At 44.5% G+C, this 18021-nt stretch overlaps 1 protein-coding gene across 1 annotated transcript in view; it reads left to right on the top strand.

Annotated features, from left to right (window-relative positions):
• The window catches only part of PCCA (propionyl-CoA carboxylase alpha subunit), a 446742-nt gene that overhangs the window by 287984 nt on the left and 140737 nt on the right, over positions 1 to 18021 (top strand). The window contains exon 19 of the mRNA XM_019528487.1: positions 7460 to 7562. Coding sequence (XP_019384032.1) covers positions 7460 to 7562 — 103 coding nt within the window. The remainder of the gene's footprint in view (positions 1 to 7459; positions 7563 to 18021) is intronic.

Raw genomic sequence — 18021 nt, 5'->3', positions numbered from 1 at the left:
ATATGTAAAAACTCAAGTCCATATTAGTAATTTCCATATTACAAGTTACAGAGGCATGTAATAAATGCAGTTAGAATCAAAGAAACAATGAGTGGGAAGGGACCTAGACAGATCATCGAGTCCGACCCCCTGCCATGGGCAGGAAGGAGCACTGGGGGTGGGCGGGGTCATAAGACCCCAGCCAGGTGCCTATCCAGTCTCCTCTTGAAAGTTGATTGCCCAGTTTCCGTGAACCTTTAAGGTTCAGAATAGTCCCTCCCATTCCTGTCATTAGTAGCCTAGGAAAAGCAATTCATGACGATCATGGTAGAACATCTATGTTGGAACTGGACCATCCTTGCACATTCTGTTTTCTGAGTAGATCTGAAATTAGCCTGTTGAAAAAAACCCATGTCCTGAGTTGTCTAGCAATGAAGATAATTTTTCAGAGGTGTTGCAGCTAGCTATGCCTACCAGTGAATGCCCAAAGACCTGTAGTTCTTAATCAAAAAGGGGCCCCAAAATTTGGGTCAGAAGGTGGGGAAGAGAGACTTGCCCAGGGTAGAGAGAATACTGTACTTGAATATAAGGTAAGGTTTTTTCTCCCCATTCAACATGGTGGGGGGGGGAGAGTGGGGAAGGAGCTTTCTTCGATTTGAGGCAGTAGTGGGGCAGGTAGCTGCTATGGGTCTGGCTCCAGGGGTTGTGGCTGGAACTGCAGCTGTGGCCTGTCCCCCTGCTGCCTCTGCCCCCTGCCTGGGGACATGGAATGTCTTTGTGCTCCAGCTGCAGCCGCAGCCTGGCCCAGTAACGATAGTGGCACAAGTTTGGGCCAAGCCCTGGAGCTGAGGCTAGAGCTGCCACATCACTGCCACTGACTGCTACAGGGCTGGGCAAGGGCCAGAGCATGTATGCTCTGTGTCCCAGAATGGAGTGGGGACAGAATCTGCTGGACCCAGGGCAAGGGTAAGAAGCTGGGGGAGGGGAAAGAGGCTGAAGTGGGGGGAGATGGGAAGAAGGGAGACCTGAGGCTGTGGTGGGGGAGCAGGCATAGGCAGGGTCAGGCATGGATGGGCAAGTGGTGAAAGGGACAGAGGGTAGGGGACAAGGTGTGGAGAGGAAGGGATCAAGCTGGTTGACCCCCCCCACCACCTGCCTCCCTCCCACAGCCTCCCTCTACTTTCTGCCCCTCCGCCACTGTTTTTCCTGCTTCAGCAATGTGGAGGATAAATTTAATATGATCCTTCAATAATTACATTCTGTACATGGAAAATTATAATAATTTATACATTTTCCTTGTGTGGTATCTAATTAGGGGTGTGGGTCATCTTAAATTCAGGGTTGTCTTGGATTTGGGTGAATATGGACATTTTTTTCCTTATACTACCTGAATCCCAGATATCATCCAAAAATCCTTTTTATTGTGACTTTCTATTTTCAGTGCAGTTCACAAACTTCATTAACTTCCCTTTTGAGACCAAGCGGCTGTCCTTAGGTTGGACATCATGGGCATATGCATAGAAAGAAATTATCCTAGTTGGAGGACATGGCAGGTTTATCTGTGTGATGCAAGACTTCACCATGTTGAGATATGCCAGCACACAACTCTGCACTCTAGCTCCTGAACTGGAATCTGTCTAACAGTTTTAGTGCCATGTTGCCTGTGGATAAATAAAACTTACTTTTTTCAAATTCTGGTTCATGAGCTAAAACATGCAGAAGTTACATGGAGCATCTCAGCATGGCGGTACCGTACACTATATAGACATGTCCCATAGCACTAAATGACTCATTTGAAATAAATTAAATTAATTAAAAAAAATGTTTAGGCTTCACATGGGCTAATTTCAAAGTCCCTCTTAGTAAATACAACTGCAGCTTACTATTCCAAAGTGAAAGGCGTCTGATTAGATGATCTGGAAAAACCACTCTGCAGTGGAATCCTGCACTTTCAGGAACCAGGAAAATTGCAACAGGCATTTCTTATATAAAAGATGTCTATGAACTGCCTTCCTGTCCAGCAATGTAGTAGAAAGAGGAACCATGGTTGTATTTATGGCAACTTGAAGTCCAGGCAAAGCACTGATATATAGGCATGCTTTTCAGGAGGTTTATATTCTGTTTGGGGATGCTCTTGACAAAGCTCAGCAAGACAGAAAAGAATAAAAATAATCTCTGCCAGACAGCAAGACTCTCTTCTTTGATGGCTGTCACATTTGTGAGCTTGTTTCCAATCAAATTTAATATGAGCAGGACCAAGCCAACAGCTTGATTAAGAATCTGATACTAACAATGAAACCAATCTTCTGTTGCATGTGAGATGAAGACTTCACATCTTTTACAATAGGTAGGGAAATGTCACTGCCAACTGTTGTCAGTCTTGTAGAATTTGGCTTGACCCAAACAGAAACCTATTTAAATTCCAGGAAATGCAGGGAGATCATTACATTGTTATCCACCTGTTAACTATCTATGAAATTTCTGTTTCAGTTCTTCAGTATGTCCCAAAATATTTGAATGATCATAGCTGTGGTTGTCTAAATAATTGTCTAAATAGCTGTGGTTGTCTAAAGAATTGTGTGATATATAGGGACTTCAAGATGGAAACCGCGAGAAATTTGCCCCCATGAACCAGGGTTATTTCCTCACATTGGTTTTTTTGGCATTTATTTATACTTCCTAGAATCCTGAGCGGGAAGAAATCACGTTTAATAAGTTTATTTGCAGGTTCTGTGGATATTGCTTTATGTAAGAGGAAACTGGGAAGTTGGGATTGGCCATTCTTGAAATGAGATGGTTATGAGACCAAGGTCAACATTTTAAGAAATGACTAGCAATTCTGCTGCTTCTTGCAGTTTCTTACTTTGACATATCTTTAAGAGGCTGAATTTCCAGGAAGTGCTGGGCAACCTGTTCCCTGAGAATTCACATCCCTTTAGTTTGTTTTAAGTTGAGCAACCAAAATAACTAATCTCTTTTGAAACTTTTGGACAAGTTCTAGCAGTGGAAAAACTCCTGTTGGAAGGGTCCAAGGAGCCAGGCCATTTAGGGTGAGAGAAGTGCTCACAATAGTTCTCAATGTAGCTGTCAAATGATTAAGTAATTTGATTGCAATTAGTTGTGTGATTAAAAAAAATTAGTTGCATTTAATTGCAATTTTAATCACACAGCTAAACACTCGAAATTATGCGCAGGAAAATTCAAAGGTATGCAAAATTATGCAAGTACTTTGTATGGTTGGGGGGTGGGTGTGGGGAGGAATTTGTGCAGATGTGGGGGCTGTGTGTGGGGAGGCACTTGGAGCCTGGGGAAGGGGGTTCCCACATACCCTGGCAGGATGTGGTGTGCTGTGGATCAGGATTGAGGGGCAGCGGCAGGGTTGACTGGGGCTGTGGCTTCGGAGTGAGGGGCAGACAGACTGGGACTGTGGCTTCCTAGTGAGGGGCAGCAGGTAAGTCTGTGGAGGGGGAGGTGTGTGGGAGAGGGAAGGGGCAGGGGGGGCAGATTGAGGCCCCCATGGTAAGGGAGGGAGTGGGGCAGGGGCTGAGGTGAATGGGGCCCTGGGGCTGGGGTGTGTTGTGGGACAGAGCTGCAGGTCATCCAGGGGTGCAGAAGGGGGCTGCTCTCATTGCTGCGTGTACCCCTGGGGGGGCACGTGCCCCCCAGATTTGTGTGGGATAGAGACAGGCTGCTGCTGCATACTGGGCTCTGCACCCTCCTGCCTTTGCCTCAGGAACCATGCAGTGCTGTGTTGTGCCTCCCACTGCTGGCACAGCCAGCTCACGGCTCCCAATGCAAAGGCAGCTGGGCCCAGAGCCTGCCTCCACCCCATGCACAAATCTGGGGGGTTATGTGCCCCTTGTGCCTCCTCTGGGATTCGCACAGTGGTGGGAACAATCCCCCCCCGCCACCCTCATCCCTGGATGAGCCATGGCTCTGTCCCATGTCCTGCCCCATTCACCGCAGCCCCTGCCTCTGCATCTGCCCCATTCCCTCCCTCACTGTGGGGGCCTTGATCTGCCCCTCACCACCCTTTCCCTCCCCCATACCCATTCCCTTTCACAGACTTACCTGCTGGGCATTGCTCCACACACTGCCGGGCTGCATTCTTGGCAGCCTGCAGGCTGCAGCTATGTGTCTGTTCATGCCCCTCTGGCCCCCCACAGCCACCTGGACCTGGTGCCTGGGCTGCCCTGCAGTTCTCTGTGCTGCCACTGATGCCCATGGGGTGGCTTGGAGGCAGCAGTGGAGCCTGGACATGGGCTCCAAAACCATGTGTGTAATTAATGTGTTAAGAAAATTAGCGTGAACAATGATGAATATGTTAATCATGCATGTTAATCATGATTTGACAGCCCTCATTCTCAGCTGTTTCCATGCTATGTCTCCTGTGACAATGGAGGATAAAAATTAGGACCTCCTCCCTCATCTAAATATAAAGAAGGGGATGATGGCCATAAATCCTTTAAATATGTTTGTGACAGGGTGCACGAAGCACCCTGCCATGAGCAGAACCAGGAAGAATTAGGAGAGGGAAACTTACCTTGGGGAACCAGAAGAACTGCGGCAAGCCCTGATGTGATCTGGATGAACGGAAATGCTGGCTGGGGCCACAGCATATCAAAGGCTGCCACGACAGATCCAGACACCAGAAATCAAACATGGAGAAAAGAGACTGGTGTGGGAAAAGAACAAAGAGAAAGAAAGAAGTACCATGCCAGCAAGTAAAAAAGGAACAGCTGGGTCGGACAGGCAGCCAGTAGGGAACTGCCATGTGGGACCCAGCTGAAGGGAGGGAGATTTAAAGGATGCTGAGGGAGCACCTGGAGGAGGACAGAAAAAGAAAGGGAGCAGAAGGAAGGAGAGAGAGCAAGCAAGCGAAGAAGAGCCGGTAGAAGACCCAAGGGTAAGCTCTGACCTTGCTACTTACTAGACGAGGTCCAGGAGGGAGCAAGAGTCAGTGAAGAAGTCCAAGCAACCAGTGAGTCTAAATTCGTGGAGTGAAGGGAAGCACACTGGGGACCTAGAAGAAGAGGAAAGCGAAGGGGACTTTTACTCTCCCAGAGGAGAGAGAAGAGGGAGAGGACCCCAGCCACAAGAGGGTGATAAGGGGGAACCAGAGCAAGAGGTAGCTGTCTTGGGACCTGTGCAGGGAAGAATGGGGCAAGCAGCCACTTAGACCTGGACTGTAGATGCAATCCTTCAGGTCAAGATAATAATGAACCTTAGTGGCAGTCAACATTGACCAGAACATCAGGTGTGGTGAGGGCAGGGTATGGGAATGGTGGAGCCCTGTGAAGAGCCACAGAAATTCTGAGTCTCTAACCATTCTCTGTTGCCTCCCAGTAGTGGCTAGGCATTATCTCCCATAATACTGAAGGCATGGCGGGCGATTTATTAGAACAAGCCACTACTGTTCCAGCTGGGAGGTGACATGACTCTAGGTGGTGCTGGAGGAGCTCTTGCAATGTTCATGACTTGCTAGTGCTCTAACAGAAACGTTGGTAAAAGTAAAACAATTACTTCACTGTTTCTCTTCCTTGAAGTTTTCTATTAGATTGGTATCAAAATGAATATGGCTTCACAGGTTGTGCAATGTGAAAAATGTTTTAGTACATTTTTTTTTAAAACTCTGTAGCATTCCTAAGATAGCTTTCCTTTAAAATATTAGACATAATTGAAATAAATAATAGTTCAGTGTGTATTCAGATCATGAATAAGAAGCCTCACAGCCTTCAAGGAGAAAATTTAGCATCTAAAATGTGGTGCTTTATGGATTTTTACAGGTAGCTCATGCCATGTGCAAAAGGTGGCATGGGAGACCAAGAGCGTACACCAAGAGTCCCTAGGATGTATCTGTAAATGTATTTATCAGTTAATTTATTTATATTATAATTGTACCTTGAAGCTTCAATGAGATTGGGAACCTATTGTGCTTTCCCATGCTTAGATAAATCATCAGAGATAGCCTCTTTCCCCAAAAGTTTACAATGTAAAAGATGCCAGAAGGTGATATAACAAGCTGCCAGCCAGAATAAGGGCAGGAAATTTGAAACATAATATATATGAAGACTTGCAAGTTACAAATAAGTAGAATTTAAAACAAAAATGCTGAAAGTCATTTCTTGCTTTTCTGTTGAGTTCCATGGCTACCTCTCTGACATCAGCTCAGTGGTAACAGAAAGTTCCTGGTGTAAGGGTCAGCAGTGTTTCTGGGCAGAGTACCAAAAAACCTTGCAACCTCAACTTCTAAGATGTCAATGTGTCAGGGGTGAATAGCAGCGGAGCCATGAGGGACCTGATCCTTGTTGTGGCAGTGCAGCCTTGGCCCTTTTCCCACTGTCTGCCCAGAGTCCCATGTGCACAAACCTCTAGCAATGAGCTGAGCTGGGTCTCCACGGACCCTGGTGCATCTGCTTGCAGCCACTGCACCACCTGTTGTGAACAACCCAGGCTCCATGGCCAGCCCAGAGCCTGGGTCGGCTGTGGTGTGCCAAATAAAATGACTTCACATGCCAGATCCTGGCACGTGTGCTGGGAGTTATGTGGTCTAGTGCCCTGTGTTAAGATTTGGTGAGGTCATAGACTATTGCAGTGGAAGGTCAGAATCTTGTATGTGGGTCACAGTTTATAAACGGCTTCAGTTTATTCTGTCTGTGGAGGGGTTCACTAATGGCAGCAGTTCTCCAACAGGGGGTTGCCAGGAGTTTGAAGATAAACATAGGTTCTAGTGAAGAGCTAAAGTACAGACTCCAGCTCCCCACCCACTGCAGTGTAGACTGTTCCCTGTAGTTGCTACTCCTCCTTCCTGGCCCCTCTTCAAGAAGGTAAGCACTATAATAAGTTAGTTTTTGCAATGGATTGCCACTCCATTCAGAAAAGATGCGGAAGTGTGCCTCAAGTCTAAAAAGTTTGAGAGCTGCTGGTATGAGGTGTATTGGTTCTAAGAGTAATTAATACATACTTATTTTCCTAGATCTTCCCTGTCTAATCTGGCCTTTAACTTATTATTGTTGGGAAAAATGAAGATGATGGTGAATTATTTTAGGTGCACATGCTCCTCCTCTTCCTCCTTGTACCTCTTCCTTCAGTTAAGTATCTGAGTGCAGGGGCCTGGACTCCTAATACTTCTTCAGTGGAAGTTTTACTCAAGGTGTCAAGGCAAAGCGAGCAAAAAAAAAAAAAATCTCAGAAGCAAACTTCCCTAAAAAGTGCTGTGTTCATTTAATCTGACAAAAAGAATATTATCTCTGCTGGTTTTCTCAAACATGCCTAGAGCAGGGGACTGTACCCAATGATCTTCTGAGGTCCCTTCCAGCCTTACAATCTATGAATTTATGAATCTGTTCTTTGACTGTGTCTGTAGGCCTAATGGTATTTTAGATCCTTCATGGGCACCCTGTAGAGATAAGCAATGCAACTAAAACTAGGGGAAACTTGAATTTGGTAAAATATTTTTTCTTTGTTTTTCTTGCTTTAGAATTTCTATTGATAAATCAAATGCAAGTAGCTGGGAGCTGTTTGTACATCTGGGAGATGCAACTCACTCTGCTATAGTTTCAAAGACTGGTTCAACATTCTCTGTAAGTTTTGCTCAATTTCTAGAAAATAGTTGGAGTTATTATTGATTTTTTTTAAATACAGATTTCTTATTTGTTTATAGTTCTATTACGTAATTTGATATTCCTTTCATCTTCTGCAAAAGGCCTAACTGTATTTTAGGTCTTCTTATGTTAATTAAGTGGTACATTTTCAATAAATACATATGAGATTTAGTCGCATTTTAATGTCTATAGAATATATTTTATTTCACTTTCTTAAATTTTGTTTTCTAATTACCAAAGTTTCTTTAATGATTTATTTGGAAGTTACTCATTAGGATGTATTTGTAAATGTTTGAAAGCAAGAAATGAAATTACAATTTAGGATATTGTTAAGAAATCAAAGAAGCCAACCAGAAAACATGTATAAAATTATTGGCAGGAATTACTATAACAAGCTATCATAAAAACGGGGGGGGAGGGTGTTAAAAACTGCTAGTATTTCATGATGTGTCTGGAGCTTCATAAGTTTCAGGTGCACAAAATACATGAAGTTCTTACAAGATTTGCAAAGTAAATCCAAATCTTGCTTGTGATATGAGCATTAAAGAGTGAAAATCAAGAGCATTGTATCGTGTAATTATGGTGGATCAGTGGTTAATGTGGGGAAATGAAATTAAGTGAATATAAAAGCTGTATAGCTTGAATTGCTGTGATGGAAAGATGTCAGGGAAACATTTTTGTTAGTCTATAGTGCTGATTTCAAGGCTTCTTGAGAATTTTGAAAAATGGGAAGATTTATAAGAATCGCTGATTCAGTTCATCAGAGATTTGGCCTGATTCGGCAGCCATATCTCCAAATTCAGATTGAATCAGGAGACCTTTTAATATCTCCAAGTTGAATCAGAACCCTCCAAATCGATTCAGAGGGATTCGGAGACATTTGATGATTCGGACATAGACACAGCTTTAAATGTTTTTTCTACATGCCTCAAGATAGTAGGTTGCTCGTGAATGCTGAGATGGTGGGGCAGGTGGAGTGTCCCCAGTGTGCTTGGCAGGGGACCCAAAAGTGGACCAGAAGCACTTCTGTTCCACTTCTGGTCCACTGCTGAATATGCAGGGGGTCTCCCCTGTGCTCCTGTGGGATGCTCCATCTGCCCCACCATCTCAGCATTCACGAGCCATGCCTGGTTCTTTGAAATATGTAGAAAAAACACTTAGAGCTGTGTCTACGGCTGAATTGCTGATTCTTCAAATCAGCATCAAATTTTCAGATTCAGATTTGGATGAATCGAATTGGGACAGTGATCTGTATTGAATCACTGTCCCCCAATCTGGGCTGAATCCGTATCGAATATGGCCCATTTCACACACCCCTAGTACCTACGCAAGACAGACTTGGGCCAACAGAGTGGCCAATGCCACCTTCTTTCATTTTGCAAAATCTCCTTGCAATATTTTTATGTGAGCAAGGAAGTTGCTTTAAATAGAGGTCGTTGGTACTCCCAGTTAATACACTTCACTTTTATAAAAAATGTAGTAACATCTTTAGCAATTTTAATCATCAGTCTTACTTATTTCACTGTTGTCTAGCTGTGTCATTCACTCTGCATGTGGAACAGTGAGAAAGTTTTAATGCTCTGTCTACACCCAAACTTTCACTGGATTAATTAAGAAACAATTTTCACCTCATTTAATAAGATGCTGCAAATCTGTGTAAAGACACTCATTTAGTTTGGGTTAGTTTGGGTTTGTACTGGTTTAACTAAACTGGTTTAGAATCTGCTGTTAGTCCAACTGGGAAAAGTTTGTCAGGCAAGCTAAGCATGCATTTAAGGCAAGAATTACGGTTCTGCACCCATTGGCTCTGTAGATAACTTTGAATTTGCAAAATTGTGTAGTATTAACTTCTAGAAATGCCATGTTAATCAAAATTGATACAAAATAAATAACAGGAATTGCAGAGATTGGACCATGAAAAAATAAAACAATAAAAACCTTGATACTTAAATTATTAAATAAGGCTGAACTGCATTTGGGCATAATCTGTTGCTCCACAGTGAACTCGGCAGCAGCAGTTGGGTTAAGTTTGCCATAGAGCAGGGGTTGTCAACCAGGGGTATGCATACCCCTGGAGGTACTTAGAGGGCACCACCTGCCTGGCTGGATGCGGGGGAGTGGGGGAAGCTCACATGTGGCAGCTGCTGTTACTCCATGTTTGGTCGCGCGCCACCCCTCCCCTCCCCGCTCTGTGTCCAGCCACCGGGCTACACTGCTTTGCATCTGGCTGCTGAGGGTACACTGATCCAAAAAGGTTGAAAATTCCCTGCCATAGGGTATATGAAGTCTTTGGTTTTACCTATTTTTCTGCAAGAGCTTCTTCATTGTAATCAAATGGCATAGACTTTGATTTAAGCAGGATCACTTAAACAGAAACTTATTTTGGGTACTTATTCTCATGAGTTTTAATTAATGTTTTATCATGTCACAGACCAAGTATCTGCTTCTGCTTTCTCTCAGTAGGGAGTGGGCAATAAAAAAAAAAGCACTTTTCTTCTTGCGTACCAACTGGGAGAAGCTAGACAGCCCTTGAGGGTTTTTCCAGGCGTCTTGCTTGTTGTTCAAGGCAGCACACTGCTGTTTTCCCCCTTGGGTTATGAGGCAGGTGCCATGCTGGGCATACTCTAACAGTGTCACAAGTGGCTCTGTAATCAAAATGAATGTAGGAGGGGAGAGAGACAGAGACAATATAACTACAGCCTGTGTATTATAAAGATTTGACCAAAATCATTGGGAACCGGGAACTTTCTGTGTTCTGGTTTGAGGCTTGCTGGTAACATACTGTGTATATTGGATAAGATTTTTTATTTTTTTGTGCCTCCATCAACCTGACTGGAAAATTTCTTGAAATGAGTGCATTTTACTGATGATCAGAGGCTACTTGTCATTTAACTTTTCTGGGTTTAAATATATTATAAAATAAAATACAGCCTTTTACCATAAAGCAAAAAAGGTTATTAAACCTACCAGGACTATGCTAAAGTCCTGGTTATTTACCAGGACTATGCTAAAGTCAGTTTTGCTCATTGTCTTTATTAGATGATTGAAAAAAAATTAAATGAAGAGAATTTGTTTTCTAGAGAATTATTTTTTGTTAATATTTGTCTGGCTTTTGTTCTTTTCTTTATCTGCTTGGTTATTTTGGGGCCATGATGCAATACAATAAAAACATTCCAGTCAAAATCTTCTGATATATTATTATTAAGTGCAATGAAAAAAGTCCTCTTAAAATTTCAAATTTGCAAAATCAAAGAGCTGGGAGAGGAGGTCTAGTTCTTGACAAGTCATTGTAATGTAATATGGAAAATAATGGGAATATTCTAAGGTCATTGTACTGACATTCCAGTAAGATTTTTCATGTCCTAGATCAGGGTAAGCAACTATTTTCCAGCTGTGGGCTGGAATGACCCACCAAGTCGGGAAGAGTGCCTGCAACCAATGCTTGTCCCTGCAGTAGCAAGGAGATAGCTCCTGCAGCCAGTGAAGCCCCACGTCCCTAGTTTGGATCCAGTGGTTCTGTAGGCTGCATGTAGCTCATGGAACATATCTTGCTAGCTTCTGTAATAGATGAAGAAGCAAGTGTGAGCCATGCATTTTGGACTTCAACATTTACTATTTAGTTGGCATGACTAAAGATTCTGACTTTGTGTATTGTGTCCCTTCATGGGCTGTGACAATGGCAGCTGATTCTGTGTGTAGTTTGGGAATCCAGTGGGGGGGTCTCACCTGCAGATTCCCTGTCAGAAGTTTAATGTCTGCTGCAGCTGCAACTGCAGTGCTGACATTCTGATTCTTCCAATGACTGGTGCTTTCTTTTTCCTGACTCTTCTGGTTTCAGCTCTTTCCCATGGTGTAATCTACTGCTACTGCCTGAGGAGTGTGAGGAACCAGCAACTCCAGAACTCATACTCCTACTGTTAGTAAATGGGTCGTTTTTCTAACACTTTTTGGTCCATGGTTCATCTTTGTAGTTTTCTCTTTACTATTTTCACCAGAGTCACAAAAAATATTGTGATGCGTCAAGTAGTGCATCCAAAAATAATAGTTATTGCTCTTGCTTTTCCAATTAATTGAGGTTTTAAACTTGTTTGCTTGTCTTACTGACAACACCATGCCATGCCTAGTTCTTAATGCAACCTGATGAAAAAGTGAGACGTACAACTTTCCAAAACATAGCAGCTCAAAGGCCTGTATGATTATTTCCGATGTCAAAAAAAGTTCAAATTCAAAGCAAATGTATTTACCCAAATCTAGCATGATGTTGAATTTAAAATGACCCTCCCCTAATACTATACATGGAAAATATATACATTCATTATAATCTTTCATATATAGAATTAAATAATCGGAGGATCATTTTAAATATCATCCCCAGTACTGCTGCAGAAGGTGAGGGGGGCAGCAGTGGGTTAGGCAATGTGGGGACAGACTGAGTGAAGCAGTGGGAAGGGCATGTGGTAAGGCAGGTAGTGGGGGCCAGTAATGGGGCAGGCAGTGGGGGAGGCATGAAATTTGTCCCCTGCCTCCTGTCCCCCTCAGTTGTCCCTCCGTGCACCTACTCCCTACAGCCTCAGGCCCCTACCCCACTTCCCCCACCTTGCCTTCCCTTCTTCACACTGCTTCTGCCCCCTGCAGCCTGGGGTCCCTGCCCCCCTTACCCACATTGCATCCCCCCCAACAAGTCTCTGCCACCTGCACTTCCATCTACCCTACCGACCAGCAGGCTCTGTCAGCCTAGGGCACTGAGCTCAGCTTCAACTCAGCCGTATAGCAGCAGCACAGAGCTAGCACTGCTGCTACAGTGCTGGCCATGTTCCATGTTCCAGGCTGCAGTGAGGATGTACCCTGCTGGTAATGAAGCAAAGGTAAGGCAGAGTAAAGTCAGGGAAGTTAGGAGGGGAGGGGGAAGCAACACAGTGGGGATGCTGGGTGCAGCGGGGGCCCAAGGCTAGAGCAAAGGAGCAGCAGGGGGCAGGTAGCAGCTGTGGCTCCAGCCCTGGCTTGGGATCAGGGCTGGAGCTGGAGCTTGAGCCATAGCAGCTGCCTGCCCCCTTGCCTTGTACTTGATTCTGACATGAGGGGCTTTTCCTCCAGTGTTAAATGGGATGAAAAACCATCATATTTTAATTGAGTAAATATAGTATTTGCTTCTCTTGGAAACAAAAGGATCTGAAAAACATGGATTCTGGAAAACTAAAACACTCCCTCGTTATCCTTACAAATCGTTACAGATTGTCACCTCACAAATCTCATAAAGGCTTTCACCCAACAAGGACACTCCTCCAGAGAGCTAGATTGCACTTTTGAAAGAACCACCTGGATATGATATGAAGAATTGCTGCAATACAAAAAGAAAATCCCCACACAATGCATAGCATTAGTTATGACATACCATCCTTTCCTGGAACCTATACTGAAAATCCTCAGACAATTGCAGCCCATAATAAAAGAAGACCCAATTCTTAATGATATCTTTCCAGAACCACCCATCCTAGCCTAAACAAGCTCACTAACTTCATCACCAGAAGCAAACTTCCTATGACCCAAACCACACCAAATGGATCCAGATTGTGCCAGGACAAGAAATATAAAACCTGCCAACACATCTCCACCAGTCCCACAATAACTATACCCCACAACAGAACTATTACTATTCCTGGATCTTACACCTGCACCTCCAGAAACGTTATATATCTCATCCAGTGCACCAAATGCCCTGATGGAAAATATGTAGGAGAGACCAAACAACTCTGTACCAGAATGAACACACACTGAAAATTCACCGAAGACAAAAATATCCAATTACCTGTGGGGGCACACTTCTCACAAGACAATCACTCACTCTCCAATCTCTCAGTTCTAATCCTGAAAGAGAATTTACAAACCACCTTTTGTAGATAAGCCTACAAACTTCATTTCATTAATCTACTGGATAGAAATAATCATGGGCTTAATATAGACTTTGGATTAATGACATATTACAACTTGCCCGACATCTGATAGCCCAGATAGCCTGCCTCCAGCTGACCACTTGCATTCCTTTACGCATTTCCCTCCCTTCCTCCCCACCCCTCCTATCGCTACTCATTGTCTTCCAAGCTTCTCATTTGCATTTTCAGAGACCTGCTTGCTGTAAATTAGCTTATTTTCTACCTTGGATAACACACAACACCATCAGAATCTCCCTATGCCTGAGGAAGGGTTTTTGTGCCTGAAAGCTTGCAAAAAATTTTTTCCAACTATTTAGTTGGTCTAATAAAAGATATTGCGTCTACCCAAAGAACCTTGCCTGCTCATTATCCTCATGCACTCCAATACCTAAAATATGTTTAATATCACTGAGATTGGTTGAGGCAGCTCTTATGACTGGAATGTCAACATGGAGGTTTACACTCTGTTTTGGAAGGGCAAGGTTGAGAGAAAAGGTGGTGGTGTTGCCTTGTATGTCTGAAACACATATGCTTGTTTCTTGGTTCAGGAGAAGACAGCAAAGCAGAGTGCATTTGGGTGAAGATGAAAGGTGAAAGATATGGCATTGATATAATGGTGGGGATTTATCATAGGTCACCTAATAAGGAAGAGGAGGTGAATAAAGCACATTTCAAGCAGGTGACAAATCACTCCAAAAGCTATGGGATGGTACTGATGGGGGACTTCAATTTTCCAGACATCTGCTGAAAGAACAATGAAGCCAAACATAAAATGGGTCTTAGCTTGTGTGGAAGACAAGTTTTTCTAGAAAGTGGAAGATACAACTAAGGGGTCCTCTATCTTGCATCTTGTCCTGACAATCAGGGGAGAAGTGGTAGAGCTTGTGAATGTGATGAGTAACTTGGGAGGAAGTGATCATGATACAGAATTCCAGATCCTGAGATGGGGAAAGCATGAGGTCAGCAAAATTAGAATGCTAGATTTCAAAAAGGCAGATTTTACTTGACTCAGGGAGCTAATAGGCATGGTGTCATGGGAGGACAGATTGAAGGATCAAGGCTCTGAGGAGGGCTAAAACCTTCTAAAGGGCACAGCATTGAAAGCCCAACAATAACTACCAAAACAATGGAAGCACAAGAATGGCAAGAGACCAATGTAGCTGCACAAGGAGCATCTAAAATGCCTCAAATGCAAAAGGAAAGCATACTGGCAATGGAAGAATGGGCCAAGGAAGAATACTAGGAAACATCCAGAACCTGCCAGGCAAAATCAGGAAGGCAAAGATAAAGAATGTGTTGCACCTGGCAAGGGAGGTTAAGGACAATAAGAAGGGGTTCTATAAGTATGTTGGTCAGAAAAGAAGGACCAAGAAAGCTGTGAGTCCTCTGTTAACAAATCAGGGGGAACACCTAACTAAAGATACAAAGAATGTGCAGCTACTCAACAGCTTCTTTGCCTCAGTTTTCACAAAAAATTAAGCTGAAGCCGGACACCTAACAAGGATTATCTGGATAGGGAAGGGGGCACACTGAGGGAGGAGATGACAAAAGAGATGATCATAGAGCTTTTCTTGGGTCTGAATGAATTCAAGTCATCAAGGTAGGATGCACTCCATCCTAGGATCCCGAAAGAACTGGTAGAGGAGATCTTGGAGCCCTTGGCAATGATCTTCATGAAGTCATGGTAGACACGCCAGGTACCGGAAGACTGGAAAAGGGCCAGTGTAGTGCCCCTCTTTAAAAAAGGCAAAAAGGAGGACTTGGAGAACTAAAGGTTGGTTAGCCTTGCCTCAATACCTGGGAAGTTACTGGAGCATATTCTAAGGAAGACCATTTGCAAACATCTGGAGGAGGAAAGGCTGATTTCAGGGAGCCAGCATGGATATATGAAAAACAAATTGTGTCAAACAAACCTGATCTCATAGATTCATAGATGTAGCATTGGAAGGGACCTTGTAGATCTTCTAGTCTGACCTCCTGCCCTGGGTAGGAGAGAAAACTGGGCTCAAATGACACCAGCCAGGTAAATGTCGAGCCTTCTCTTGTAGACCCCCAGGGTAGGAGCCATCACCACTTCCCTTGGAAGTTGGTTCCAAATCCTAGCCGCCCTGACTGTGAAGTAGTGCCTTCTAATGTCTAGTCTAAACATAATCTCTAGCAACTTATGGCCATTATTCCTTGTTACTCTGGGAGGCGCTCGGGGGAACAAGATCTCTCCCAAACCCCGCTGGTCCCCCCTAGTAAGTTTATAGATGACCACCAGGTCCCCCCTCAGCCTTCTCTTGTGAAGGCTGAACAAGTTAAGGTCCTGTAGCCTCTCCTCATAGGGTCTGCCCTGCTGTCCCCGGATCATGCGAGTGGCCCTCCTTTGGACCCTCTCAGTGCTGTCCACATACTTCCTGAAGTGTGGCGCCCAGAACTGGATGCAGTACTCCAGCTGTAGCCTGACCAGTGTTGCACAGAGGGGGAAGATCACCTCCTTAGCCTTGCTGTGGTGCATCTGTGGCTGCAGGACAAGGTACGGTTAGCCCTACTGACCATGTTCTCGCATTGTCAGTCCATGTTCACCTTGGAGTCAATAATGACTCCAAGATCTCATTCTGCCACTGTGCTTTTGAGAAGGGAGTTCCCCAGCCTATAGGTATGCTGCTGGTTCCTACTGCCCAAGTGCAGCACCCTGCACTTGTCAGTATTGAAGCCCATCTATTTTCATTTGTCCACCCCTGTAACCTGTCCAGGTCCTGCTGTAATCTGTCCTTCCCTTTTAACGTGCCCACCTCACCCCAAATCTTGGTGTCATCTGCAAGTTTAAATGCTGCTCTTCACCCCGTTGTCCAAGTTTTTAATAAAGAAATTGAACAGTGTGGGCCCAAGGACTGAGCCCTGGGGGACCCCATTGCCCACTTCCTTCTAGGTTGAAAATGACCTGTCCACCACCACTCTCTGAGTACGACCCCTCACCAATTTGCAGTCCATCTGACTGTGTAGGCATCAGTGCCACAGTCACCTAGCTTTTTAATGAGAATGGGATGGGAAGCATCAAAGGCCTTCCTTAAGTCCAGAAAGACTACATCCACCACAACACCTGCGTTAAATGATTTTGTGACCTGATAGTAGAAGGCAATCAGTTGGTCTGACAGGACTTGACCCTAATGAAACCTTGCTGATTGCCCTTGAGCATCAACCCCGCTGCTTGCCCATCACAGATGTGCTCCTTGATAATCTTCTTAAAGAGCTTCCCCAGGATTGAAGTATGACTAACTACAGCCTATAGTTGCCCGGGTCTTCCCTCTTCTCTTCTTTAAAGATGTGGACCACATTGGCCCTCTTCCAGTTGTCTGGCACCTGGCCAGAGCACCACAAGTGCTCGTAAAGCTATGCCAGGGGCCCCGCGATAACCCCTGCCAATTCCAACACCCTGGGGTGGAGAGCATCTGGATCTGCTGATTTTAAGTTGTCCAACCCCTCCAGAAGTTCTCTAATCTGGTCTTCCCTGACCCTAGGCTTGGTGCAGTTTCTCCCGAGTCCATCCTGAATCTCGGTAGGGGAGTCCCGGTCCCTGCATGAGACAATAGAGGCAAAGAAATTGTTAAAGAGGTCTGCTTTCTCCTCTGGTGCAACCACCAGATTGCCATGCATATTCTGCAGGGGCCCCACATTACCCAGTCTTCAGGGGCCTTCTTCATTCTCCCTATATATTTAAAAAAGGAATTTTTGTAATCCTTGATCCTAGCCCTAGTTCCGTATCTGCCTTAGCTTTCCTAACAGCCCCCCTACAGACCTGAGCGGTGGAGGTATACTCCTCTTTGGTGATAGCCTGTCCCTTGCACTGGGTGTACACCTCCTTTTTGGCAGTCAGGCATTTGCGAATGCCCTTGGTGAGGCAGGGGGGCTTTTGGGCACTCTTGCCCCCTTTGCTTCTTGTTGGGCTCTGAGTATTGTCTCCTTAAGGAATGACTACGCATTCTGGGCACCCAGTTCCCCTACTCTCCAGGACCCTAGTGCCTCTCCCACTAATCTCTTCAGCTTATTGAAGTTGGCCCTCTTAAAGTCTAAGGCTACTGCCTTGCTCCCTTAACACCCTGCTTTGACAAAGTGACTCCTTGGGTGGATGAAGGGAATACTGTGGTACAGTGTATTTGCACTTCAGAAAGACTTTTGACAAGGTCCCTCATGATCTTCTCATAAACAAACTGGAGAAATGTGGATTAGATAAAACTACTATAATGTGGATAGCTAACTAGCTCCATTGCAAGCAAGGAGTCAATAATTATGGCTCCTTGTCAGAATGGCAGGAGGTTTCAAGTAGCGTCCCACAGGGTTCTATCCTGGGCTCAGTATTGTTCAACATCTTTATTAACGATTTGGATGCTGGCATAGAAAGCTTCTTGACCAAGTTTGCAGATGAAATGGAACTGGGAAGGATTGTAAATGTGTTGGAGGATGGGAGCACAATTCAGAAAGATCTCAACAGATTGGAAAGTTGGACAAGAGCTGACAGCATGAAG

Source organism: Crocodylus porosus, unplaced genomic scaffold (assembly GCF_001723895.1).
Source record: "Crocodylus porosus isolate Cpor-Errol unplaced genomic scaffold, CroPor_comp1, whole genome shotgun sequence".
Classification (NCBI taxonomy): Eukaryota; Metazoa; Chordata; order Crocodylia; family Crocodylidae; genus Crocodylus; species Crocodylus porosus.
Note: the sequence above shows the minus strand (reverse complement) of the source record. Positions and strands in the feature narration are given on the sequence as shown.